Source organism: Primulina huaijiensis, chromosome 14, assembly GCF_012295235.1.
Source record: "Primulina huaijiensis isolate GDHJ02 chromosome 14, ASM1229523v2, whole genome shotgun sequence".
Lineage (NCBI taxonomy): Eukaryota > Viridiplantae > Streptophyta > Magnoliopsida > Lamiales > Gesneriaceae > Primulina > Primulina huaijiensis.
The window spans coordinates 20,440,121-20,468,032 of NC_133319.1; the positions used below are offsets into that span (position 1 = coordinate 20,440,121).

The 27,912-nt window shown below is 35.5% G+C and overlaps 1 protein-coding gene across 4 annotated transcripts; it reads left to right on the forward strand.

Annotated features, from left to right (window-relative positions):
* The first annotated feature begins 1,078 nt into the window (after positions 1-1,078).
* Positions 1,079-12,359, forward strand: LOC140957295 (ubiquitin domain-containing protein DSK2b-like). 4 transcript variants are annotated; one of them, XM_073414485.1, is made up of 8 exons: positions 1,079-1,424; positions 2,510-3,271; positions 3,884-4,095; positions 4,176-4,289; positions 11,242-11,297; positions 11,746-11,774; positions 11,908-11,994; positions 12,068-12,359. In XM_073414485.1, the coding sequence occupies exons 1-8, from the start codon at positions 1,205-1,207 to the stop codon at positions 12,214-12,216; spliced, it is 1,629 nt and encodes a 542-aa protein (XP_073270586.1). In that variant the 5' UTR covers positions 1,079-1,204; the 3' UTR covers positions 12,217-12,359. The 4 variants fall into 4 exon arrangements, 2 of the variants coding, with proteins under 2 accessions (XP_073270586.1, XP_073270587.1); XR_012171603.1 differs by lacking the exon at positions 11,242-11,297 and having other exon boundaries at positions 12,068-12,220; XR_012171604.1 differs by lacking the exons at positions 11,908-11,994; positions 12,068-12,359 and adding an exon at positions 4,369-4,425 and having other exon boundaries at positions 11,224-11,297; positions 11,746-11,760.
* The last annotated feature ends 15,553 nt before the right edge of the window (positions 12,360-27,912 follow it).

A 27,912-nucleotide genomic window follows, 5' to 3' on the forward strand; every position in this document is an offset into this window, starting at 1 on the left:
GCAACATGGGTATGCGCCTTGGTTCTTCGACTCTTAGATCTTCATGATGCTCTTCCTCACGTTCGTTTCTATTCATCATGTCTCTTAGCCTTTGTTGTTGTCTTCGCCTGTGTAGGGTTCTTTCAATCTCGAGANAGAGGATTCATATCACTTTGGACTCAACTTGTGGGTGAACCAATACATACATTGAGATACATTAGTTTTATGAATTAAATTAAAATGAAGTACGTTAGTTATTTTTTTCCACATTACAGGTAAATAATCAACAGTGAGGTTGCAGGGTTGGAGGCATATGCTGCTGTCCCTAATTTTCTCAGTGATTGTGTGTTATACGTAGTGGTGGCGGTGCTTGCTTGAGTCATGTAATAATCGGATTGATTTCTCCTTCTTTATAATCATAAATAAATAAATTGTAGAAACAGTGCTTGTATGTATCTTTCTCCGAACGAGTCCTGATCGTATTTCATTACCGAATAAAACTGTTGGACCCAAAAACATGTTGAAAAATTCAACATCATTCCGCGTTTTCATTTTTTTTGGACATGGGATGTATAAAAAGGAATGTAACATTACTTCATTGAAATAAAATTTTCGTTGTAATTATTGACGTGACATCGGAGCCAGTATCCCACTACTCTTATGAAATATAATTGAAAGCAAATTTTTTTTAAAAGTAATAAACCAAAATTAAACTTTAAACTTAATGGGCCAAAACTTAAAATATAAAAAGTTAGTTGATTGAAAAAACACTTGTCTATATATAACTGCCAATCTTATCAATTTTTCAAAATTTTTAAAATTACTAGTATCATCTTTATTTATACATTTATTTTTTAAATAATTATATAACCAGTCAACTTAACAAAAAATCCATAATTTCATTCATAAAAATTATCATATTTAAAATCTATACTCGGATAAATTATTAAAAAATCTTATAAAATAATTTTAAAGTTTGTTATTTTAATAAGATCTTTATTTATTTTTTTACAATAATTATTTGACAACCAAAAAATAAAAAAATACCGTGTCGGCACACCTCACATGCTAGCGATGACTACTTACTGTGTGTTCGTTTTTCAACAAACGGTGGATATATTTTCCTTTTCCTTGCTACTGTTCATTTACCGGCTGTGTATATTGGGGAAAAAACTAGGGTTAGGAGTTTTTCTTTTGTTGATTCAATTTGTCGAAAAATAATTCAATGGGCGACTCAAGCGTCTGCGCCAGCGGAGGTGATGAAGAGGTCAATGTACACATTCGATGCTCCAACGGCACCAAGTTTTCTGTGCGAACCATTCTACAGTCCACGGTGGGGGAATTCAAAGCTCTATTAGCTCAGAACTGCGATGTGCCAGCTGAACAGCAGCGTTTGATTTACAAAGGCCGGATCTTGAAAGACGACCAAAGCCTCCTCGTATACGGTATACTTCCTTATGTAGTTTTTCCAAATTTCTTTTTTATTCAAATTTATGGAATCTTGTTGCATCAACTTGTATTTTGAAATTTTTTTGGTGCGACATCACGTAGAAGCTGGAAAATTATACTTGTTTAATGTTTCCTATGATCTGTATGCTTGGATGTTTCTATTTATCTGACCTGATTGTTGATCTTGTCATTTGACGTGAATTCTGTGGGATGGTTTTATGCCAAATGAATAACAAGTAATGAATAAATTCAGTTAGAAGTAGAGTTCCAAATAATGGATGGTCGAAACATTTGTCTTTAATTGCATGCATTTGCGTGGAAAGATAAACGGCACTGTCATTTGCTAGCTACTAAGCAATGAACAGAATTTGTTTTGCAACCCACTATTTTCCGAAGGGTAGTTTGTTTCAGTGTTTCTGTCTTGTCCGTCTTTGAAAGTGTTATTTTAGCACGTTACTAATTGTTTTGGACGGTTTAACAGTTTCCAGTGGAGATTGTATTTGTAAACACCCCTATGAAAAGGGAATGTATTGCAACTTTGGTGGAATTATGTGTACATGGTAAATTCGTAGTTTACTCCACGAAAAAAGGGCTGTTTCTTTGTTCGTAGTGTATAATCACAGGGGGTAGTGAGGGTATGGTTATTAATGATTTACGCTTTCAAATTATATGGTATGTTGATTTTTTGGGCACTTTCAAATTGTGTAATTCATTTCTATGTCAAAAAATTTGGAGCTGCTAAGAATACCTGAAGATTGATGTTTTTTTGCATTGTGAGGTAAATCCTATTGATATTGATACACAATTAATGAGCATCACCTGTTAATTTATTGATATTGATGTATGATTAACGAGCACTTCTGTTTGAAAATTTTATTTCTTAAAACTTGTCTTTAATTGTCTAATATATGTTTCTGTTGATAGAATTGAAGTATGTGTGTGCATATACTTTGGAAATGAAACTTTGAGAGTTGTTACATCCTTAGTTGCTCTTGATTAATTCGGCGACCATCCTCTTGCTCTAATCCTTGATCTCTTCATTCATTTTGATGATTGTTGGTCTATTTCTTGTCATGAATAGGTTTACAGGCAGATCACACAGTTCATATGGTTCGTGGTTTTTCATCATCCGCAGCACCAAACTCTGTTGTTCCTGCTGCTTCCAGGAGCTCCAACAGTGCTACTGGTGTGCCGCCTGCTCCCAATAGTGGGAGCTCTGGAATTGCTGATGCAGGTGCTTCGTTAGTCCCCGGGCTTGATTTGGGAGCACTTAGTGGCTCTGGGGTGTCTGGATTATTTGAAACTGGACTCCCTGAGTTTGAACTGGTGCAGCAACAACTTACTCAGAACCCTAACATGATGAGAGAGATAATTAACTCCCCTGCAATTCAAAGCCTAATGAATAACCCTGAGATAATGCGCAGCTTAATCATGAGTAACCCTCAAATGCGAGAGATCATTGACCGGAATCCTGAACTTGCTCATATTCTGAACGATACCGGAGTCCTTAGACAAACCCTGGAAGCAGCTCGAAATCCTGAGCTAATGCGTGAGATGATGCGGAACACTGACAGGGCCATGAGTAACATTGAATCTTCTCCTGAGGGATTTAATATGCTTAGACGCATGTATGAGAATGTCCAAGAACCCTTCTTGAATGCAACAACAACGGGTGTTGGTGCTGGAACTGATGTGGGATCAAACCCATTTGCTGCCTTCTTGCGGAATCAGGATGGCACTCAAACCAGAGAAGGATCTAATCCTTCAAACACCGGACCTGAAATGGCCTCAGGAACCACGGTCCCGAATACAAATCCACTTCCCAACCCGTGGAGTAATTCCGGTAAGATGAGAGTCCTTATTTTTTTTAAGGTTATGTTATGTGATCTGTTTTGCGTCAAAATTCCTGTAACTTTTAATTTCAAGGCAGAATTAAGGGCATATTTAGGCAGGGCCGGTATTTAGCTCAGTTGTAGAATATTTTTGCTCTGGTAATGTACTGTCATATCCTTGCTGTTGAGTGAAACTGACCCTTAGTATCTAGTTTATTTTTCTTATTTTTCTGTTCTGGGTCTGGACAACCTTAGTATTGATGGTTCTTTTTTGTTTTTCATTACTCAACGAGCTTGCTTTTTCCTTCATCTTTCACTTACCAAATCTATACGAAAATTGTGCAGTTCGCATTCAATACTCAACTGCTGTGGTGTGCTTGGTGGTTTATTTATTCATGCAACTTTTTTTTGTGTTTTACTCGTATTTCAACTTGCTTCACATCCTCTTTTTGGTCTCTTTGACTATCCTTCCTTCAGGAGTTGAAAATTTCTCAGTGGATGCTCCTGTTAATCTTAATCCTATTAGGATTCAAGTCATCTGTATCTTCTCTGTTGCTTTTTTTTCGTCTTTCCATGTATCAGTAGCGTACATTATATATGATCTGCTGCATGTGATATTTTAGGAAGTTCTCAGACCAATAATGCTGCAAGAACTAATCCAACTGATGATGCGAGACTACCATCAATTCCCGGGTTAGGAGGGCTCGGACTCGGTATTGCTGAATTGGAGCGAATGGGCATGCTGAATTCCTCTGCATTCAGTCGGTTAATGCAGAACCCAGCAATGGCACAGATGATGCAAAGTTTTCTTTCTAATCCTCAATACATGGATCAAGTACTGCTACAATACTGTGAGAATTGATAAGTTGACTTGCTGTAGCTTTAAAACATCGTGTAATTACAACTTGATTGCAGATCCTAAGCTTAAATCCTCAACTTCGCACTGTACTTGATATGAACCCTCGGTTAAGAGAAATGATGCAAAACCCTGAAATCGTCCATGAATTGACCTCACCTGAGACGATGGAGGTATGCCTCTATTGACCTTTTCTTCACTTGTGTTTTCTCTTTCTTTTTCACCTTTGTTAGCATAAATATTTGTGTTCAGATGTCTGAAAATATGATGAGCATGTAGACTTCCATATGAATAAATATGTTGTGAACGGTTTTTGTGCTTTGCAGGTATATGATATGATATATTACTGAAGCGTTACATCAATTATATGGAACATGCGTGAAAGCATACATTTGCTAATCCCATCAATTTATTGATGTACATAGTAAGGTTATTGATAGTTTTATCTACAAGAATCAATACGTTTCATGGAAATGCTTTGACAATTATGGACTAAATTTGTTACGACATCAAAATGATTTAGCATAGAAGTAACTAAGGAGACAAACAAATAAAAAGTAAATCAGTGTGATAGAGTTAAATATGTATGATGTGCTATAATTTTCCCAGAGTTGGCTTTGTACAAGGAATTTATTCCTTAAATTCCCTAGCTAAAGCTAGTTCACAATCATCATAGAACATTCTCGTTAATTGCATGTTCTACTACATGGATATTAGTTTTCCAAATTAAGCGATTTTATCAAATGCCATGTTTTAAACCAAGATCTAAGATATCTTTTTTAATTACATTTATCCAAGTTTTCAATGGCTTACCCCTGTTTGTACTCCTTCCATTAACCTGTCAATCTAAGATATGTCAGATTAGGGCCGTGTTTGGTCTCCTCTTCACATGACGAAATAATGTTAAGACGTTTCTCCTTAATCTTATCTTCTATGGGACTACACCTAAATTGCTCAAAATCATTTCATTCTTTATTCTACCCCTTCGCATTTTTTCACACATCCATATTAACATACGCATCACTAGTACCGCCATCTCATGCATATGTAGTCCTGTAGTGGCCCAACGCTCAGAGCCGTTAAGCATAGCTAGTCGAACAATAGTCTTATACAATTTTCCTTTCAATTTCGTAGGCATCCTTATATCGCATAAGACTATTCTTCATTTCAACCACTCTGCTTTAATCCTATGGTCTATATCCTCTCTAATGTCCCCAGTCTTCTAGATAATAGAGCCTAAATAGCGAAATGCTTCACACTCTGGGACTTCTCGAGCGTTAATCTTAATTGGACTACCCATTCGTCTAGACTCAGAATCAAAGTTACAAGCTAAATATTTCGTTTTTGTGCAACTAATTCTAAGACCTTTGCTCTCAAGAGCTTGACGCCATATATCTAATTTTTTATTTACACCTTCTTTAGTTTTGTCTATCAAGACAATATTATCTGTAAACAACATACACCAAGGTCCCTCATTCTGAGTATGTCCCGTCAGGTCATCCATAACCAAAGCAAAGAGGCAAGGGCTTAAAGCCGATCCTTGATTAAGTCCTACTGCCACATGAAATTCAAATTACAACCCTCCAACAGACCTAACACTAGTTACGTCATCTTCATGCATATCTTTAATGATCTCGATGTAGTATTGATGCACACGCTTCCTTCTAAATATCGATCAGATTAATTATCTAGGCACTCTATCATAGATTTTCTCTGAGTCGATAAATACCATATGTATGCTATTCTGTTGTTCTCCATATTTTTCTATCATTTGTCTAATCAAGAATATAGCTTCCATTGTAGGCCTACCCGACATAAAACCAAATCGGTTATTTGATACAACAGTCATACTCCTAAGTCTCCGCTCTATCACTCGCTCCAATAACTTTAATAAGATTAATCCCTCTATAGTTTGAGTTGTCATGTATATCTTTTTTATTTTTATAATTTGGTACTACAATACTATGTTTCCAAGATTTTGTCATTTTCTTAGTATCTGGAATCTTATTAAAGAGCCTAGTCAGCCATTGGATCCCAACTTCCCTTAGACACTTCCATACCTCAATTGGTATCTTATCCGGTCCAACTTCCTTCCCCAGTTTCATCCTCAACGCCTCTGTTACTTCCTTCGCACTAGCTCTACGATGGGACGCTAGATACCTTACTTCCTGCATCTCATGCCTACCTACGCATAATTACTCCGCACTTGTCTTATTGAGTAAGTTTTTAAAATAATCCCTTCACCTATCTAGGATAGCTTTATCTTGCATTAAAACTCAACCATCTTCATACTTGATGCACCTGATATGGCTTAAGTCTTTAGCATTCCGATCCCAGGCTTTCGCTATCTTAAAAATATTTATCTCTTTCTTTTGTACCTAGCCTATTGTACTAATCATTATAAGCTCTTTTCTTAGCTTCTTCTACTGTTCTATTACTGAGTCTCGTGGCTTGTTTATACAGATTATACGATCCTTGGTTTTTAGCTTCTTTGCCAGTTTTTGAACCTTATTTTCTTTTACCTAATGGCTTGTTGCACTCCTTGTTCCACCACCATGTCTCCTTGTCGTGTCGTCCCTTCCCTTTAGCCTCTCCTAGCACTTCCCTCGCCCCACTTATTATATGGTTAGCCACGAGTTCAAATAACTCAGAGGCATCGGTCTTATCCCTACGCCTTACATCATTCGAGGACTAATCGACTATATAAAATCTTATTTCTAAGTGTTTGACATACATCTCCCTTCATGGTCCACCATTTGATTCTCGGCCTAATATGACTTTTGTTTACTCTGCTTCTACTCTCAAGGCAAAGATTTAAGATTAATAGTCTATGTTGGGTCATCAAACATTTTCCTGGTATGACCTTACCATTTTTACAACTATCTAGGTCTTTTCTTTTTACATGAAATCCATCGATTTGACTTACATTATACCCACTCCTAAAGGCTACTAAATAACTCACTCTTATAGAAAATGTTTGCTATCCCAAGATTACTAGCTAAAACAAAATCTATAGTCGAAACCCTCGTGTTATTTTGAACCCCAAAGCCTTGACTTCCATGGACCCTCTCACACCCACCTAGCAGCATGACCATTTAAATCTCCGCCTAAGAAGATATTTTCCTCACGGGGGATTCTACTAACTATGTCTCCTAGAGAGTCCCAAAATTCTTTTTTAGTCTCATCATCTAATGCCACTTGTGGTGCCTACGTAGTACGTACTAATGATATGGACAATTTCTGCTTTCGAGGCTAAAGTGTTACTCATAGTCCTATCTCAAAACTTCCTAACTACAACAACTGCATCTCTTTAGGCTTTATCCAATACTATTTCCATTCCATTTCTAGTATATCTGTTTTTGAATAGAAAAGTGAAACCTTCTCATAATTCCTTAGCCTTGCTTCTCTTCCACTTTGTCTCTTGAAGACATGCTATGTTTACCTTCTTTCTTCGCATGACATCCACCAACTCTATTGACTTGCCCGTCATTGTTTCGGTGTTCCAAGATGCTAATCTAATTTTCCTAATCCTAGTATGAACAAGCTTCGTTACTCGTCCCAGTCCAGTAAGATGCGATAACCTGTGCCTATTTATCATTGCCACCGGGCGCTGCTGCAGCGCGCCTAGTTCATTTGACACTACACCCGAGCGTAGGTGAAGCGCGTTGCTTAAAGCGGGCGGCGACCTAGCATTTCACGTTAATATGTTTGAACTAAGATCCATGTGAAGAGGTGTAACGCAATAGTTGGTCGGCTGTCACAGGCCTAACACCAATGGTGATATATATTTTTTCGGTGTTAGGCTGTCATCGACATAGCACCAACACTTCTCCTTTATCCAGGCTTGTGCCGGCCGTCTCAACGAGCGGAGTTTAGCTAAAGCTAGTTAAACAAAAGAGAACAGAATAATCGACAACCCCAATTCTAACCAACTCCTTTCTTTTTATAATCCCTTTTTCCCTTTCCCAAGCTGCTACTACTAAAATTCTCTTCATTGCTAGCCACTGATTTTGGCCCAATACATTTAGGTGTGTAATAATACCGTCTGTAATAATACCGTCCTCTTGAAAACAAGCCTTGTCTTCAAGACTGGAATTAATAAGTCGGCTGTCTTCAAATTGAGTATCCTACCTGCCATAAGCGAAGGCCCATGTCGTGCTGCTATTCCATTCATCCCACGAAAATCCACACTAATCCGAAAATCATAATTGATTGGAAAATCCAATGAAAACCAAGCGTTGCTGGAAGTATCACCCCACATACCAGCTGGTTCACCTCTGATTCAATCGTCCTGTGGAAAATTGTCTTCAAAACAGTCATCGATTAAGCCCACCAAAATCCAGAAGTCCTTTTTCGTATACAGGAGTTCAATTCTTGATGGAGCCACAACCTGGACTGTAATAACCAAGTCCATGTTTTGTTTTTGCTTGTTTATTATGTCAAAACATTCAGCCCTATCAATCAATGTCCTGACTAAAGGAGGTTCAATTTTCCAGGCATGATGATAGACTCTGATAGCCTTGTTCACATCAGTTTTTCACCTCCATTTGATCCACCAGGATGCATGTACATACCAGCACTCCAGCCTAGTTGTCTCAATCTGATGACCATGAAAAACTAAAACTCCATATCAAACCTCAATTCCAAAACAATAACCAGATATTTTTGCTTTACGATGGAAACCACAAAGGATGTTATGCCGTTTTCTAGCCTTAATAAGTGTGATTTGGCCGAGGGCTCCCTCAATTCTCCAATTATCAACTCTAGGCCTGATATAAAAATTGACCCAGTCTTCAAAACCCGCCCGTACCTGTGGTACTCCCATCTCCATCTTCACATCGTTAGACCCATTCCTTCTCCAGTCCTGCATCATTTTAAATCCCATGTACACATTGTAAATAGGGAGCAAATGGATTTCACAATTTTTTTTCATCAAGAGGTACAAATTGTCAGCCGCTGTGGAGCGTTGATCGGCTTTCAATCCACCCTCAATTTCGTCTCTTCTATCATTGATCTTTGAACGTCTTCTACAGATCCAAAACCCATGCCTTTTAATCTTATTTACCCCAAAACTTAATTCCACGGCCCTAATAATTAAAATCGGGCCTTCTTTTACTATATCCCTAGCTCATGCCCTGTCCATCAGCCCCGACCTATCTTGACGCTGCCAACATTCATTCCCTCACATGGAAGCCCTAACTTCTGCTCTTTCGTTACTGAAACATTCAACTCATCCACCCTCTTTCCTTGTAACGCAGCAACATCCCATCCACATGGTTTAACTGCCTCTAGTCCATCAAGGATAGCGCAGAGGCTGTACGCCTATAATCATTGTCTCCTTTGCTGCCAACGATCTTGCTCCTTAATCTCCAGGCTTCGAAAATTTCAGTTGGACCCTGGGTCAATTCTTCTCTCCAATAGTTAATTATGGGCCATATAGAATAATAGCCCATAATTTGAATTTAGTACCAACCCATTCTTGTGCCGACCCACTCTCCATCTCAATCAGCCTTGCAATCTGTAAGTATCGATATCCTCATCAGTGAATCCAGGAGCTCACCCCACAACTCCTCTTCCTGCAGCTCTTCCACTACTTCCTGTATCAACATTGGGACAAAACCATCTTGATTCACCTCATTTCTACCACTATATCTTCCGATTAAATTTAGGACTCCACTATCTAGGTATTCCCCTCTTATTTCACTTATCATCTTTTGGATAGAACATGTCACGTGGAATTTTGAATTATCCTCAGTAATAGTCTCGGGAACTCGTGTGTTCTCCTCCTTTTTCACTTCAGAGAACGCCATGGATTTTCTTGGCCTTCCTCCCAACAACCTTTATCCCAAACTAGGAAGTGATTCTATGGTTCGATTCATCGTTTTTGTCCCACGGTCAAGCACCTTGCTCAAACTCTCTTCTTCTATCAAGTTTACTTCTACTTTGTTAATGGACGGCTTACTCTCTATACTTCTTCTCTGAATAATCTTTTCAACCAATTTTTTGGCTACCGGAAATAGAAGAGTCATTGCTGTCTCTAGGAGCTCATAAATGATTTTTGAGTGACCAGTTCTTATAGCTCTCAGAAAATGCTGAAACATCTCAGTAATAAGCTGATTGCATTCCAAATCCAAAATGAGAACACAAGATCTGACCTCAACCATAGTTTCAAGAATAGAGATCCTCTTCTGATAAGATCTGCTACAAAAGTCTGACAATCCTTCAAAAGATGAAACAATCAGTTGGAACACCTTCATTTTTTCGTCATCATATGGAGCTTCTGGGGCTGTGATTCTAACGATCTCACCAATGCACACATGACACAACTACTCCTTTTACATCATCGATAGAATGCTTCAAAAACTTTTCTGCTATCAATGCATTCATCAACGGTGAAAGATCACTTCGCATGGAATTGGCTGGAGATTGTTCCACCCTCAGACAGAAATTTCTCAATTCAATTGAGAAGAGATAACAGTTCATCAAGAGAATACAGAGGCTGAGAAAGAATGTTCCCAGCAGCTGTGAGATGGTCTTCAAGCTTCATATTTCTTCAATTTGTGTGGTGGCCGTTTCTCGTTCTTCGACTTGGATCCGGCAGGTTGGACCAATTGTTACGACGCCAAAATGATTTACCAAAGTAACTAAGGACACAAGCAAATAAAAATGAAATCAATGTGATAGAGTTTAATATGTATGATATGCTATAATATTCCCAGAGTTGGCTCTGAACAAGGAATTTTAGTTCCTTCAATTCCCAAGCAAAGCTAGTCCCTAGCAAAAGCTAGTTAAACAAGAGAAAACAGAATAATCGACAATCCCAACTCTAACCCACTCCTTTCTTTTTATGATCCCTTTTCCCCTTTCCCAAGCTGCTACTTCTGAAATTCTCTTCATTACTAGCCACTGATTTTGGCCCAATACATTTTGGCCCGTAACAAAATCACTGACTGACCAAATAGTTTTACAAATTTAGTATTTATTGCATCTTGTGCCGGTGTTTATTTATTTCCAACACCTTCTGGACAAGATATATCTGCACACACACTCAAGCATTATGAGTTTCAGTGAAGGATGAAAGACTTGTCATTTTCTCCCTCTTACCAGTCTTTTTTTTTTTGCCAGCAAATGATGGCTTTGCAGCAACAACTCTCTCAACTTAGTTGGCAGCAATCAACCCCGTAAGTAGAAAACAGTGATTTTGAGTTTTTTTGGGAAAAAGTTTTAAAAAAATAGATAGCTGGATTCGAGTATCTACTTCGATGTTTTTTGGCATGGGAGTCCTTTTACATGGGATTATTATTCAGGCATTTCATGCAATTTATGTCTGTCCTTGATTGAATTTGATAACCTTCTTTCCTCCAGAAATTCTGTGTAATAGATAATGGAGTTTCCAGGTTTTTTTACCCTTTTCTAAAAGCATTATTCATGTTTCAATACTTGGAGAGATGTAATTAAAACATCTGCTTTTGTGTTATCTAATAATATGTGAAGTTCAATCTTCATGGTTTCGTTCTGATACAAGTTCTATGTGGATTAACAAACCTGATGTATTTCAACTGGAAGCATATATTAATTCCAAGTATTTTCAATTGTATTTTCTTATAACTTACGTGTTCTTTATCTCAGGGGAGGTGTGGAGACTGGTCAGGGTAGAGGTATGAAGCAACATAAACTGTAAATCTGACAATTGTGTTAACGTTGTCAATAAAAGATAGGTACTTGTATATTTCACATGTACATTTGTGCCCATGCAACTGTAGTTTTCTGGTGCGTGTTTGTGAAATGCAGGCACTGAAAATATGGGTTTGGACATGCTGATGAACATGTTTGGTGGTTTGGGAGCTGGTACTTTGACTGCTTCAAATGCGCCTGATGGTTACTATACTCCTCTCACCTTTTTTTGACTGCCAGTTTTTTTATGCCAAATTAAATTTGCTTGTTCCTGTAGTGCCCCTGGAGGAACTCTATGCAACACAGCTGTCGCAGCTGCAAGAGATGGGTTTTTTTGACACCGAAGAGAATATCAGAGCACTACGTGCTACATCAGGAAATGTCCACGCAGCTGTGGAACGACTTTTGGGGAATCCTGGTCGATAATTGCGACAGTGTTGTGTATATTTTTGTTCTTAGGGCCTGGGACTAGGTAGTTTAGGGTAAATGTTACTGCAGATGTCAAATTACATCAGACCACTTTGGGTTTTGAGACATGAGAATAAAATGTATTTACTTGTGTGCTGGAAGTACCGTACACAATACTTGACAAACTTGAAATACACACCTAACTGGATCTTTTCCGATATACTGCTTAATTGAGATGGTGAATTTTTCTAAAAATTTAAATTTCTAATATGCTTTTGTTCATTTAAGTTAGCAAATTCAGTTGATTGTTTATTAATGGGTGTTTTTGTAATTAATTGTCTATCCTAAATGACTTTGCACATTAATACATGTTGAATTCATCAATTTATCAGTAATTTTTTTTGTTGCTGTTAAAATTGGTTATTAAAATGAGTGAATCGATGAGGTTTTGTAATAATTTTCTCAAATTAGTTTTTAATAAATTATTCTTTAATTATGGTTTTGCTACTTGTATCTCTAATTGCGTGGTATAAGACAACCTGGTGCCATCTATGAATCTTAAACCCTGTCTAATCTACTCATTTATTATTTTTTCATAAGTTTAAGGCATTTTACATGCTTTAATTAATATTAATATAAATTGATTATTATATATCTTCCTATCTTTTATGTGCATATGTCATCTTATCTTTGTGACACTATTCTTTTCTTATATACATAATTTTTCATGTTTGCGGGTGTTTTTGTGCTTCTTGTTTTTATTTACCATGGTTGAAAATATTGTATGCATAGATAAATTTAAATCATATGTGTCATTAGTAATACACATTAATTGTCCACAAATTTTATTTCACAATAACTATATTTTTATTTAATGATTTCTTTAATTTTTAAAACATAACTGATAAAATCTGTTAGCTCTTTAACTATTTTGTATTTTCATTTTTTCATACTATTATAAAGATATTATATTATTTTTTTTGAATTTTATAATTTTTATATTTGTAAATTAATTTTATTAATTAATATCTATAAACTATTGATATTTTTATATAGATTTTAAGAAAGATTAAAAGTTGAAAAAATCTAATAAAATATTTAATACTGCAAATATAATTAATAAATTCTTTGAACTCTTCAACTTTAATATATGTTTCCAATTTTCTTAGACTATTACAAATACATTAGATTATTATAAAATATTTTTTAAGTAACATAATTTTTTTAAATATTTAAATTATTTTTATTAATTAGTATCAAAAAATTTATGAAACTCTTGATATTTTTATGTAGATGATAAGAAATAATAAATAGTGACAACTTCTAATAAATTGATTTAAGTAATAATTAAATAAATATTAGCTCAATAATTTAGTTATTTCACTTATAATTCGTTATGTTATGATAATATTTTACATAATAATATTTATAAAATTAATTATAATATTATTATATTTTTTTATCCAATATTCAGTTGCGTTCTAAATATAACACAAATTATGATTGTATTAACATTATTCTACTATGAAATCATCATTTATACTTTGATTTGTTGTCTTATTTGTTATTTTAAACCTACTAATTAATTTCTTATTGTATATGATGAATTTATATACATATAAACTAATTTCCACATTAAAAAAATGTTATTAATACTAAAATATTATTAACTTATTACGTTAACTAAGTTATTTTTATCAATTCATTGTGCATTATTACTATGATTGCAATTTGATGGACCATAGATGAGGGCATATGATTGCCACCCTTGACAATTAGTATTTATATTTAAATAATTATTTTTAATTAAAATTTCTTTGTTTTCGATCAAATTTTTTGATTATTGAGAATATTTTTAAACATTTCATGTTCGCAATCTTGATTTTGATATCAACAAAACTTGTTATTTTGTTTATAATGATTTATCGAAATACGTAAGAAGATGAAACAGATTACTGAGCCAAAACTGAAGCTATCGAAACGCAAACTGAAAGTGTCAGCTGAATGCCCAAACTGAATGAGCTCAACTAATATATCAAAGAACAGTTCAACTAATTGTCCAGCTGATAGGTGATTCAGCAGGAGAACTTCAGAAGCCCGGCTAGCTGATGAAGAGCCCAGCTGACCAGTTCAACTAAAAGAGTGAAATCAGTTCAACTGACGAGTCAACTCATTTCACCAACCCAACTGAAGATCAGTTCAGGTGATCAGTTAGGAGCATCAGTTAGAAATCAATCAGTTGCAGATCAAGACAAATTTTTCCAAGTGGATTCCAGCTACGCACAAGGATACAAAAGCAACTGTACGATAAAAGTACAATAATAGACGTTGCAGCAATACTTAAAGACAAAACGTTTCGGAATGACTGTCGGAAAATTCGAGACACAAATTTCAATGAACACATTCAAGCTGCAACGGATACAATTATTGAGTCTTACTGTACGATCAGTTTCTCGTCTATAAATAGAAGATCAGTGAAGACCAACACAAAAATAACAAGTGTGTGTGAAGAAGAGATGGCACGCTTAAAAGTCTTATCAGCTTAAAGAGAGAAGAAATCAGCCCTATTGTGAGGGAACACTTCAACGTGTTATCAGCTTAGTATAGAAGCCCTATTTCCCTCAGTGTGTGAGAACACCTTCGTTTTCGTGTGGTATTCATTGTTCAGTTCTCACAAACGCACACACAATCACTCACATTTATCAGAGAGTTGAGGTTATTGAATAGCTGAGTGAGTCTTGCACAAAGACATTAAACATGTGTACGTAGTCTTTGACACACAGACGTTAAACAAGTTCTGGCTGGAAAGTGCTGCCTTCACTCTAGACTAGGAGTTCAGTTAGGAAGTAGAGTAAGTCCTAAGCTGAGTGAGTTTGTACGAGTCATTGTATAGATCAAAGTCTTCTAGTGTAACCTACCCGAGGAGGTAAAAGGGGTGACGTAGGAGCAGTTGAAGGCTCTGAACATTCATAAACATATCTTGTATACTTAACTATTTAACTATTGTTTTCAAACTAATTTGATCAGTTAGAGCATCCGTCAGTTCAGTTTTCACCTTAACTGTACTGATATATGCCAGAACTGATTCTCTTTACTTTAGTTAATCAGTTTACACAAGTTAAATTGCCTTCAAATTAGTCAGCTTTTTTAACGAAAGATTACTTCGAGTATTTTTCGCTTGATTTATAATCAAATTCGATTTAATTCATTGGTGTAAACATTCTTAGAACACGAGCTATTGAAGCTCATGGAGAATATTGTGTTTGAAGCACCTTCACAGGTGTTCACACGATCTAACAGAATATATTCGATTTAGAGAAGAGACTTCTGGAATGTGAATTGAATTTTTTAGGGGCAATAATTGTCCATGATATGTAGAACAATCAAAACGCGACGTTTAAGTTTTTTTGGATCAAGAATTTGGTATATTTTGGTTGTTAACAAATAATATTAAAGCAAAACTGATTTAAGAGAAAGTGGTACAGGTAAATAAAACTGATACGCTTCTAAACTGAATAAATAAGTATAAAGGATTTAAATTTACCAAACTTCAGTTTAGACAGAATCAGTCTATGTCAGAACACTAAACTTGTGTCCACATTAAGTAGTCTGAACAAACTGATTGCAATAATGTATGAGTCAAGACTAATTGCAACAGTGTAAGAACCGTCAGAAAAACATTTACATTGACTATAACAAGCCAACGAACAAACTTGAATGAACAGATCTATTTTTTAGAGTAAATTAAAGGAGGAGTTGAATTCAAGAATAGATCAATCATTCACTGTTAAGATCAAGTCTTCAAAATCTTTAATATACATGAGCGAAACTGAATAAGTTCAGCATACCTTAAAAGAATTTTATTTGATCATTTAAAAATCATTTCCTGCTAAGTTAGTATAATTGTGCATTACATTTGTATAGCAGTTGGCAGATTGTCTATTAATCAATTGAGATACTAGGAGTTTCATTTTGACAGTGTTTAAGACCAATCTAGATCTAGATCTTGCAAACTACCTGTATTATCCAAAAGTCTTCTAGTATGAACTTTCCTAAAACGAAATAGCGACGTAGGAGCTTCAGTTCTCCAAACATCTAGAAATATATCTTTTTTTTTACACTTCAGTTTACCCCTTCCCATTCATTCTGTGATTTGTTCTAATATGTCAGTCTATATTCTTTCCGCACTTATATGTTAGCAAACTGACATAGACACTCGAGGATATTTCATTTTAGTTGCCAACCCATCTAAAATAATCGAAGAAACTTACATATTTTGTCCAGTGTTTATTCAACCCCCATTTTCTAAACACTGAACCGATCCTACAAGTGATATCAGAGAAAGATTTATTCTCGAATTTGAACATTTCCGATTACAATGACTTCATTCAGTAAAATTCTCATGTTCCCTAAGGAATACTTTGAAGAGTGAAAAATAAGAATGTAGGCTCATTTAGCTGCTCAAGAAAATGACATATGATTCGTCATTACAGAAGGAAAAAGAGGATACTAAAAGTAATACAACTATAACTATCTCCGAAGGTGCTCCTCAAATGTTTGAAAAACCAAGAAGTGAATGAACCAATGAGGAAAAGAAGAAGGCGAATCTTGACAATGTGACAAAAAAATATAATGTATAAAACTCTTGACAAAAACACATTCAGCAAAATCAAAATGTGCAAAACTGCCAAGGAAATTTGGGAAAGCTGATTCAACTCTGTGAAAGAAATGAGAAAACCAAAGAAAACAAGCCCTACGTGACCATACAAAAATTTGACAACATTAAGATGAAGCCTGGAGAATCTATGTCTGATTTTGATAAAAGAGTCAGAGAGATTATAATAGAACTCAGTGTACTTGGAAAAGTATACAACAACTTAGAAATAATTCTCAAAGTAATGAGAGGACTACCAAAAGAATGAGACGTTAAGATTGTAGCTATTCATTAATCAAAATATCTGAACAAGATGGAGCTATACGACCTATTTGTAGAGTTAAAAGCCTATGAATTTGAACTGAAAATAAGGGAAGATGATCAATCTACCTTTCAACTGACTAAAGCCCTAACTACCGTGAAACTGGAACGATCAATTTCAAAAGAAAATCTGCTGAATAGTTAAGTAGTGATGCTATGTTACTATTCGTAAAGAAGTTCGGGAAATTTCTAAGGAAGAATCAATGAAATATTCAAAATTCCAATCAAAGATCTTATCAAAAGAGAGGGTCAACTGATGACTCCAATGTCTGCTTCAACTGAGGAAAACTGACTTCTTCATAGCTGACTGCCCTAAACCAAAGAAGATGACAGAAGATCATTTGACAAGGGCAAGAGATCTTTAGACAAAAGAAGATTCAAAGATGAAAAGAAATTCTCAAAAAAGAATGATCAAAAGACAATGGTAGCTAAAGAGAGCAAATCAAAATGGGTTGATTCAGATTCTGGATCATCTGAATCAGAAGACTCAAGCAGCTCTAGTGATAAAGAAGAAGTAAAGTGCTTAATGGCAAATGATGCTAAGCTAGAATCTACCAGTCAATAGGTATTTGACTTCAACTTAACTGATTTTTCATAAGAAGACCTTGTTAATGCACTTTATGATATGGTAAATGATACCAAAAACTCTCTGTCATTCGATGAAACTAAAGCCAAACAAAATTAACTGCCAGACAACACGACTAAAGCTGACTGGGAACGGTCTAATGAAATGTTGAGTCTAAAGGCAGAGATTGCTAAACTGAACATGGAGAATGAAAAGTTACAGGATGAGAACCAAAAGGTTAAAAATGAAAATTTGAAGCTAAATGAACTAGTTTCATCTTGGAATAAGTCTTCAGTTACTTTAACTGGAATGTAAGAGTTGTAGGAGCATGTTGGAGACAAACCGGTCTCGGTATCAGCAACAAAGAAAGCATTCGCAAGTACTCAACCAAAACTGAATGCATGCAAAGGGAAATATATTCACTTTGTGAGATCCAGTGTGGTTTATGAACATCAAGAACGTATCCATCAAGATGAAAAGCCTATTGAGGATGTGAACACAAATCGAAAATTTGGTATTGGTTATATACCTGTGAATTCCAATGCTAAGCCTAACTAGAATCCCTTTCAAACCAGTTCAACCAAGCATAACTCAATAAAAGGTAAAACTAAAAATTATTTTAATTGCAAACCTGTTCAAAAACGATATAGGTTGACCAATGAAGTGGAAAAGGTAAACAATAAGTGGTTTCTACTGCACGCAAAACAAATAAAATACATATTCACTCACAACCTATTCGGAACACAACCAATGGAAGGACAATTAAGTTGATCCAAGTTTGGATTTTAAAAGGAATAATCCCGTTTGGACCCAAATAATTTTTGTTCATTTGTGATTGCAGGACACCAAAACTGAACCAGCTAAGAAGTCAGTCTGGTACCTGGACAGTGGATGTTCAAGACACATGACTGAAAAAGCTAAACTGGTAGATGAAGTGACTCTGTTCACTAGACTAAGATCACATTTGGAGATTCTTCAAGGTTGAACCGTGGGTAAGGGTAATCTTATCCATGATAACATTATCATTGAAGATATATTACTTGTTAAAAATCTCAAATATAACTTAATCAGTATAAGTCAGTTATGTGACCATGATTATTCAGTTGAGCTTAGTAAGTATTATAATACATTTGACAGATGAGGTAACACATAAAAAGTTAGTTGGATCACACAACTGAATGAATCAGTATGCTTTGTAGCATCCAACTCTTCAAGGAACTGGCTATGACACAAAAGGTTAATTCATTTAAATTTCAAAGCCATTGCAAATCTAAGTAAAAATGATGTGGTCAAAGGTTTGCCCAAAATTGTTTTATCAAGAGACAAAGTCTACCCAGCATGTCAGTTTGGAAAACAAGTTAGGTCATCTTTTAAAAATAAAAGGTATAACTCATCAACTCGAATCTTAGAACTGTTGTACTTGGACTTATTCAGTTCTATCTCAGTCATAAGTTTAGGGGGAATAAAATACACTCTAATAATTGTTGATGATTTATCAAGATTCAAGTGGATCATCTTTTTAAAATCAAAAGATCATACTGCTACTCAACTAATCAAAACTTTCATAAGAATTTTAAATAAAAAATCAAAAGAAATTGACAAAATCAGGTATGATAGAGGAACTGAATTTGTTAATCAAAATTTTTATGTATTTTTAGAAAACCATTGAATCATGCATAAGTTCTCAGCATCTAGAATACATCAACAAAATAGATTTGTTGAGAGAAGGAATAAGACCCTTAAAGAGACTGCAAGAACAATTCTTGCTGATTTTGGAATTTCTTAAAGGTTTTGGGCATAAGCAGTTAACACAGCATGTTATACTTAGAACATATCAATGAATAACAAACAAGACATCATATGAGATTTGACATGGCAACCAACCCGTATTATCCTATCTAAAAATTTTTGGCTGCAATGTTTCGTTCACAAAAACTGTAAAAAAATCATATGACAGACTTTGATGCTAAGTCAGATGACGGTATGTTTCTTGGCTATTTATCAGCTAGTAAAGCCTACCGTGTATTTAATAAATAAACTTTAAATATTGAAGAATCTGTGCATATTGTATTTGATTAAACAATTTCAAATAAACAGCCAACCGATACAACGAAACTGACCACTCGGTTTGAAAAAAGAACTCTAGAAGATGAAAGTGAGGATGACACGTCTATTGTCAACAGAACACTTTGATCTCGAGAACATAAGATATTTGGCGAACAAATTAGATAAACTGACACTCCAATTGACTAGTGTGTTGACCTACAAAGAGACGATGAGATCCAAACTGACGCAAATCAGACTGATGTCAACACAACTGAACACAACCCAATTGAGGTCAACCCAACTGATTCAATTCCACAAAACACTACGAATGAACCCTATTATAGGTGGAACAAGAATCATCCTCCCGATTCAGTACTAGGTAATCCATCTACCTCCATAAGAACCAGAGGAGAGATGATAAATTAATTTCTACATGCTGCATTAATTTCTAATATTGAACCAAAAAAGGTTGATGAGGCACTAACAGACAGTAGAAGGATTGATGCTATGCAAGAAGAGCTCAATCAGTTTACCAGAAATCTTGTATGGAACTTAGTTTTAAGACCCTCTCATCAATCAGTTATAGGTACACAATGGGTCTACCGGAACAAACTCAATGAACATGGAACTATGGTAAGTAATAAAACAAGACTGGTGGCTCAAAGATTCTGGCAAGAAGAAGAAATTGATTATGATGAAAGTAATACACCAATAGCCAGACAAGAAGCCATCCGAATGTTTCTTGCATATTCATCTTACAAGAATTTAAAACTATCTCAAATGGATGTAAAGAGTGCATTCTTGAATGAACAATTGCCAGGAAAGGTCTACCTGGAACAACCACCAGGTTTTATCAACCGTTTATTTCCAAATCATGTTTATCGTTTAAACAAAGCTCTATATGATTTAAAATGGGCTTCAATAGCTTGATATCAAATTTTATCTAAATTTTTAGTAGAACATGATTTTGTTATAAGCATTGTGGATAAGACACTCTTTAAATTCACAAAAGAAAGCACAATTTATTAGTCCAAATATATGTTAATGATATCATCTTTGGGTCAACTAATACCAAACTATGTGAAACCTTTGCCACACTAATGCAGAACAAGTTTGAGATGAGTATACTGAGTGAACTAACATTCTTTCTCAAATTGCAAGTGAAGAAACTAGAAATGATATTTACATCAGCCAAACTAAGTACACAAAGGAACTGCTCATGAAATTCGGCATGGAACATGCTATGCAATATCGACCCCAGTGAGTTCATCAGTCAAACTAGACAAATATGAAGAAGGAATATCAGTTGAAGATGCAAGCTTGATAGAAAAAGTACCAGTGGATATGTCAATTTCTAGGAGATAGACTAATTTCATGGTTTAACAAAAAGCAAACTTACATTGCAACATCTACAACTAAAGCAAAATACTTAGCAGCAGGCAGTTTCTATGCTCAACTGCTCTGGATTCAACAACAATTGTGAGACTATGGGATCACAAAACTAGAATCCCCAATCTTCTGTGACAATACAAGCAGCATAACGATCACCTACAATCCTGTTGGAAACATAATTTCAGAGTTTGACAAATTGAGCGTGAAAAGATTGAACAACTGATCAAGAAGACTGAAAGTGACTGAACTGAAGATTCGTAAACTGATAGTTGTCCGAACTGAATATTAATGCGTATATAATCAAAGGCAACTGAACTAAGCAAAGCTAATTGAACTGTGTAGTCAACTGGACGTTAGTTAAGAACTGATCAGTTACACAACGATCAGTTAAGAACTGATCAGTTACACAACAATCAGTTAATCTTATTGGCTATGTCAACTGATAAATCAGCTTGACACGTCATAAGTTAAGGAGCGTAGCTATCAACTGACAATTGTACAAGAGCAGGCTGCAATTTGTAGTGGGAACGTCGCATTTCAGAAAAGCTACAGTGTACGATTGTCATAAGAATGTTGACGTGGTTATACAACGGATCTAAAGATTCAAAATGCATTCATTGTTACCGTTGGAAGCAAAGCCTATAAATATCTGAGAAAATCAGCTGAAGCAGAGTTTCCGAGTTACAAGCTTTGCAACCAAGTGTTACAGAGTTAAGTAATCAAGTAATACAGTCAAGAACTCTGCACATATTCTTTCAAGTTTAAAAGCTCACGTTTATTATACACATTCATAGCTTTCGGGATATACTTTGAGCTTAAAGCATAAACACTAATTGTTGTATTATTCGATCTTGTAGAGATCAGTTGAGTACTGATAAATTGTATCGATACTAAGAGTTTCAGTCTTGGCAGTGTTAAGTTCAAACTGAAGTGGGTTTGTACAATTCATTGTATAGATCAAAGTCTTTTAGTGAATATCTTATCCTCGAGATAGAAGGGGTGACGTAGGAGTATTTGAAATCTCCGAACATCCACAAATCTTGTGTTCTTTTTTATCAGTAATATTCTATCTGTCTTTCAGTTATTTCCGTGCTTTCATTAAGTTAACTGATTGACATTGATAACAAGATTCGCAAATTCAGTTTATCACTAAACTAATTCATCAATCGAAGAAGTTGTGAGAATTGTCAAGTGTTTGTTCAAACACCCCCACCTTCTAAAAACTTTTTCACTCCTAACTGATCATAACAAATCCAATATTACATTCCAAGACCAAACATATTTAGGGGGAATTTTGGGTTACTGGATGTCGACTGATAAGAGAAGTCAGTTATCCTCGAACTCAATTGAATGTCAGTTTAGTTTACCAACTAAATCCAGACACTGTGTTCTTGGAATAACTGATCTTTTCATTTAGTCGACTGAAATCTTAATTCAGTTTAGTTCCTTATAAATATTTGTTGACTTTTGATCGATTTATTTCAAAATTCACTTTTTCCATGTGTCAAAAAAATTTGAAAAGTCACAGTACACATACTTAGCCTAGACCATTTACATTCTTTACATTCCGTATTGAATTTATGCAAATCTCTATAAATTCTTCTGCTTTCAATTACAATTTTCTTTTTAATTTCTCAATAACTTTCAAAAGAATTTTCAAATGGCAACAATCTCAACACCTGCTTATATCATGAATGCTCTTGCAATGGATTTCGACTCTATCTACGCCATGGGATATGCTTCTTTCACATATTTTTTCAAAGCATTCTAATTGTCAGAGTTAAAATCATTTCTGGGTCCGTCTCTGAACATTTATGTTCCTGAGCTTCTCAACATTTTCGAAAGAGGAGTCGTAACGGCTATAGGGGAGCTTAGGTTCATTATCGGCGACAATGAAATCATAATCAATGAGGGTTTCTTCAGGAAGTTTTTTCAGTTGCTCTCAGAAGGTTTAACCAATTTCTCTTTGGTTGAAGCTGATGACATTGAAGAGATGCTGACCATTTTCTCTGTCTCTGGGAAAGCCATCAAGACATATGCTCCCAAAAAGGAAATGAAGCTTGAGTATAAATTCTATGTCACATTGTGGCCAAGTCGCTGTTGGCTAAGCCTGGATCTTTTGCTGTGATTACTTTGGAAAAATTTCAGGTCCATTATCGAAGGGATTCAAGTAAACTGGTCTTTTGTTCTCTTCACTATTCTGAAAGAAATGATTCGGTCGACCAAGCAATCTTTTGGATTCGCTATTCCTATCAGCCGTCTCAATGAAGAAACTGATGTGATTCTAATTGAATCACAGAACTTTCGAAAAACAAGAATACTAGATGCATCATAAATATTCACTCTTAGGCCCAAGGATCTTACTGCCAAACTGGTCAAAGTGATGAAAGAATTGAAAAAATCATCCGAGCCCGCTGTTTCCACATCCAAAGCTGGTCAGTCTAAGGCTGCTAATACCAAGCCCAAGAGGAAAATGATCATTCCTCAAAGTGACACAAATATTACACCTCTTTCACCCGATAAATTACCTAATAAATTGGTCTCAATACATATTGAAATGGAGATGTCACCGAAGAGCTTGACTGACTCTAATACTACTGCTGCTGAACCAACTGTCAAAGGTACTTCTAGTCTGCTAAAAGAGAAGCTAAAACTGATTGGATTGGTTGCTCCTCTTCAAAGAGTTCATCCACATACCATTTTACCAGTAGCTAGACCCAAATGAGTAGTTATTAGATATCAAATTGAATGTACAAGATCTGGGCTAGATTCTTCTTACACATCCAAACAACCTGAAGGGAAAGGGAAAGAGAAACTGGAAGAAGCTGAGCAATTCCCGCCTCAATTTGCTGTCCAGATCAAATCGACATATTAATGGATGAGGCAAATGAATATGTTGAAAGCAAGGTTGAGTTTTATGATGAATGGTATCAATTCAGGACTGTTACTCCCGCTATAAAACTGAAGAATAAAGACATTCTGAAGAAATTTATTGCTTTCGAGAAGATGGTCATGAAAGCCGGAAAGACGAGACTACTTCTTCAACCTCATGCACATCAAGAAACTTACTATGATTTGTGAGGAATTGAAGAAGAATTACGATCCCACTTTCCGAACTGCGAACGATGACAGGATCACATTCACTCAGCTGGATGTAGATTTGATCTTTCTTCAAATGCAAGTCAAATTCTAAGAAATGGACCAAAAGATGTTCGTTCCAATTGACACCAAGAGCAGCAAATCCTCCAAGAAATCATCGGAATGGCTCCAGACCAACCAGCAGTAGTAAAAAGCTCCTAAGCCCCTTCATCCAGCTCCACTAACAAAGCTGCTATCTCAGCTGAAGTCTCAGTCGAACTATTTTCAGACGCGCCAGTGTCAACTAACATAGTTGTGGAAGCCCCACTGATTGATGTTGATATGATCATTCAAACCGTGACTGAAAGCATCACACTCGCTGAATCAACTGATGGGGATAAGACAACGTCCAAAGAATCAGTCATTGAAGAATCAGCTTCGTGATTTCAGACACATTCTTTGTTGCTGAATCTCTAATTCCTCATCTTGCTCCAATATCTTCAATTAAAAAAGATTAAGCTAATACAGAAGTTCCTTCAGTTTCTACAGAGCCCGAGACTAAACTTGCTCAACTGGTTGAATCATTTGACATTGTTGAACCAAACAACTAGTTGATACAACTTTCTACTCCCAAAAAACACATTCTTTTTTAATCACCATATATGGAAATAAGAAAAGAGTTTCATATGGACGACATTCTTACGAATCTCTCTAGCATATCCGCTCTTCTTTCTCAGGTCAAGACTGGACAAAAATTGAATGATACTGACATTGAAAATCTAAAATACAAAGTGGTCAAGGATCTCAAGAATTTATCCAAAGATGTCCACTCTGTGTTCATTCAGCTAGACTTCCTGAGAAAGAACTGCGCCTCAACTTCTCAACTATTCAGTTTTCATGGTGAAATTTCACATAAAATGGATTTAGTTCATACCAACCTATCTTCCAAAATCGATTCAGTTCACACCCATATTTCATCTAAGATCAACAATAGGTCAGCCCAGATGCCTTCAATTGTGCATATTCTGTGACGATATGTAGCTACTCCTGGTGTTGACAAAAAAGAGGAAGAAGAAACATAACGGTCTGGATCAGTACCCGAGAACATAAATGTAGAACAAGAATGAATTTTGTGTATCAGTTTCAGATAATATATTTTCATCAGTTGCTTCTCAGTTTCAAATGTCTACATTGGAGTTTTTGCATTATTTTATCAGACACCAAAAGGGGAAAATTTATGGATCAAGAATTTAGTATATTTTGGTGGTTTACAAATAATACGAAGGCAAAATTGATTTAAGAGAAACTGGTACATTTTTAAAAAATGATATGCTTCTAAACCGAATAAATAAGTCTAAAGGATTTCAGTTTACCAAACCTCAATTTACCCAAAATCAGTCTATGTCATAACACTAAACTGATGTCCAAATCAAATAGCGAACAAACTGATCACAATTATGTACGAGTCAAAAATGATCGCAACAGTGTACGAACGGTCAAAAAAGCGTTGACATGGACTAAAATAAGTCTACAGACACTTTTGATTAAACGAATCTATTTTTGAGAGTATAAACAGAGGAGGAGTTGAATTCAAGAAAGGATCGATCATTCACTGATAAGATTAAGTCTTCAAAATCCTTCATGTACCTGAGCGAAACTGAATCAGTGCAGCATACCTTAAAAGAATTTTATCTGATCATTTAAGGATCATTTCGTGCTAAGTTAGTATCATTGTGTATTACATTAGTATAGCAGTTTGCAGACTGTCTATAGATCAATTGAGATGATAGGAGTTTCAGCTTTGCAGTGTTTATAACCAAACTGAAACCGGATCTTGCAAACTAATTGTATTATCCAAAGTCCTCTAGTGCGAACCTTCTTTGAGGAAGAAGGGGTGACTTATGAACTTAAATTCTCCGAACATTCAGAAACATATCTTTTTTTTACACTTCAGTTTATCCCTTTCCCTTCATTCTGTGATTTGTTTTAATCTGTCAGTCTAGCTTCTTTCCGTACTTATAGGTTAGCAAACTGACATAGACACTCGAGGATATTCAGTTTAGTTGCAAACTCATCTAAAATAATTGAAGAAACTTACATATTTTGTCTAGTATTTATTCAACCATCTTCTAAACAATCAACCGATCCAACAAAGTTGCTTTAAGGTTTTAAAAGATTTTAGTTAATGTGCCACCAGCTATAACTTTTGGTAAAACGACAAACAAATAATCCTAAAATTGGTATATATCGAAGCCAAAGTCATGTGTTCGATTCTCATAGATTAAAAGAGGTGTAACTATTGAGAGTGAGATTGTTGGAATGCAATAATTGTCCTTGCTTGATACATCGATCGAACCATGACGATTTGGTTGTTATACCGTTTATAATTTTTGAGTTACACAGTTACCATCAGCTATGTATTTTGGTAAAGTGACAAAATGTCTGGTCCTACAATTGGTAGCAGAGCCAAGGTCACGAGCTCGATTCTCATTAATTGCAAAGAGTGCAATTGTTGGGAGAGAGATTGTTGGGGTGTGATAATTGTACCTATGGATGGAGTAATCGAAACGTGACGCTTAAGTTACTGTACGATTTTAAAAGATTTGAGTTAAAGTTTAAGCATTGTTACCACAAGCTATAACTTTTTGTAAAACGAAACACTCTATCCTACAAGATTTATTTCTATCATGATTAAATTAATATTAAATTAATTTAAGTAAATTTAATAAAGTTTGAATTTGAAATTTTTCTTAATTAATTAAGTCAAACAATTTATGGAAATTATTCAAGAAAACTTTCTTTCTTGAAAACTTTAATTGACAAAATTTTTCAGTAAAAAAACAAATTTAATTTTTTTTTTCAAATCCTGAATAATTGTGAAGGCCCGTTATCCTAATCACAATTTATTAACATACAATCATGATTAATCAGTAAACAACGGAAAATGAGTTAAAAAGCATGACCTTCTCATAAATAGGACATACTCGAAAATCAAATACTCAAAATAAACAACATATGCCCTCAATAAAAACAACAATATAAACATGTGTCAGCCAGACACACAATCATGACATATACAAACAAAAATATCATAGAGCCGACAAGGCTCGATAATACCATAATACAATCCTCCAAATATATAGATATAGTATCTGGGAGACAGCAACACCGCGCAGTACCTAAATACAACTGAACCCACTCTCAAGGAGCTTTGGTCCTTCCTGAGGCTTCCTCTCGAGCGCCTGAGGTCGAACCACCTGTACCACCTGTCATGTCCACACACAAAAGACACGACAGCCCCCTCTCGGGGTCAGAAATCCCAGTACGAGACATCAAGAAACCACGATATATGACATAGAAATGCAATGATGTCATGCATGGATGCAATGCATGTATAGGTGCAAGATATCAGGATATCAGGAATCAAATGATCGATATCAACAATCATACATATATGCTAGAGCTGGTCCACGACTCAGCGGACCGTGCCTGGGATATGGCCCAGCCTCGAAGGCAGCAACTGCCTAAGCCGGACCGAATCAAGGTAGCCAAACATCTCCAGAACACCATATCATATCATATACATAACGGATCTCAACCGAAATATAACTGGATATCAATAACAGATAGGCTCAATATGATATGTTCAGTGGTATTG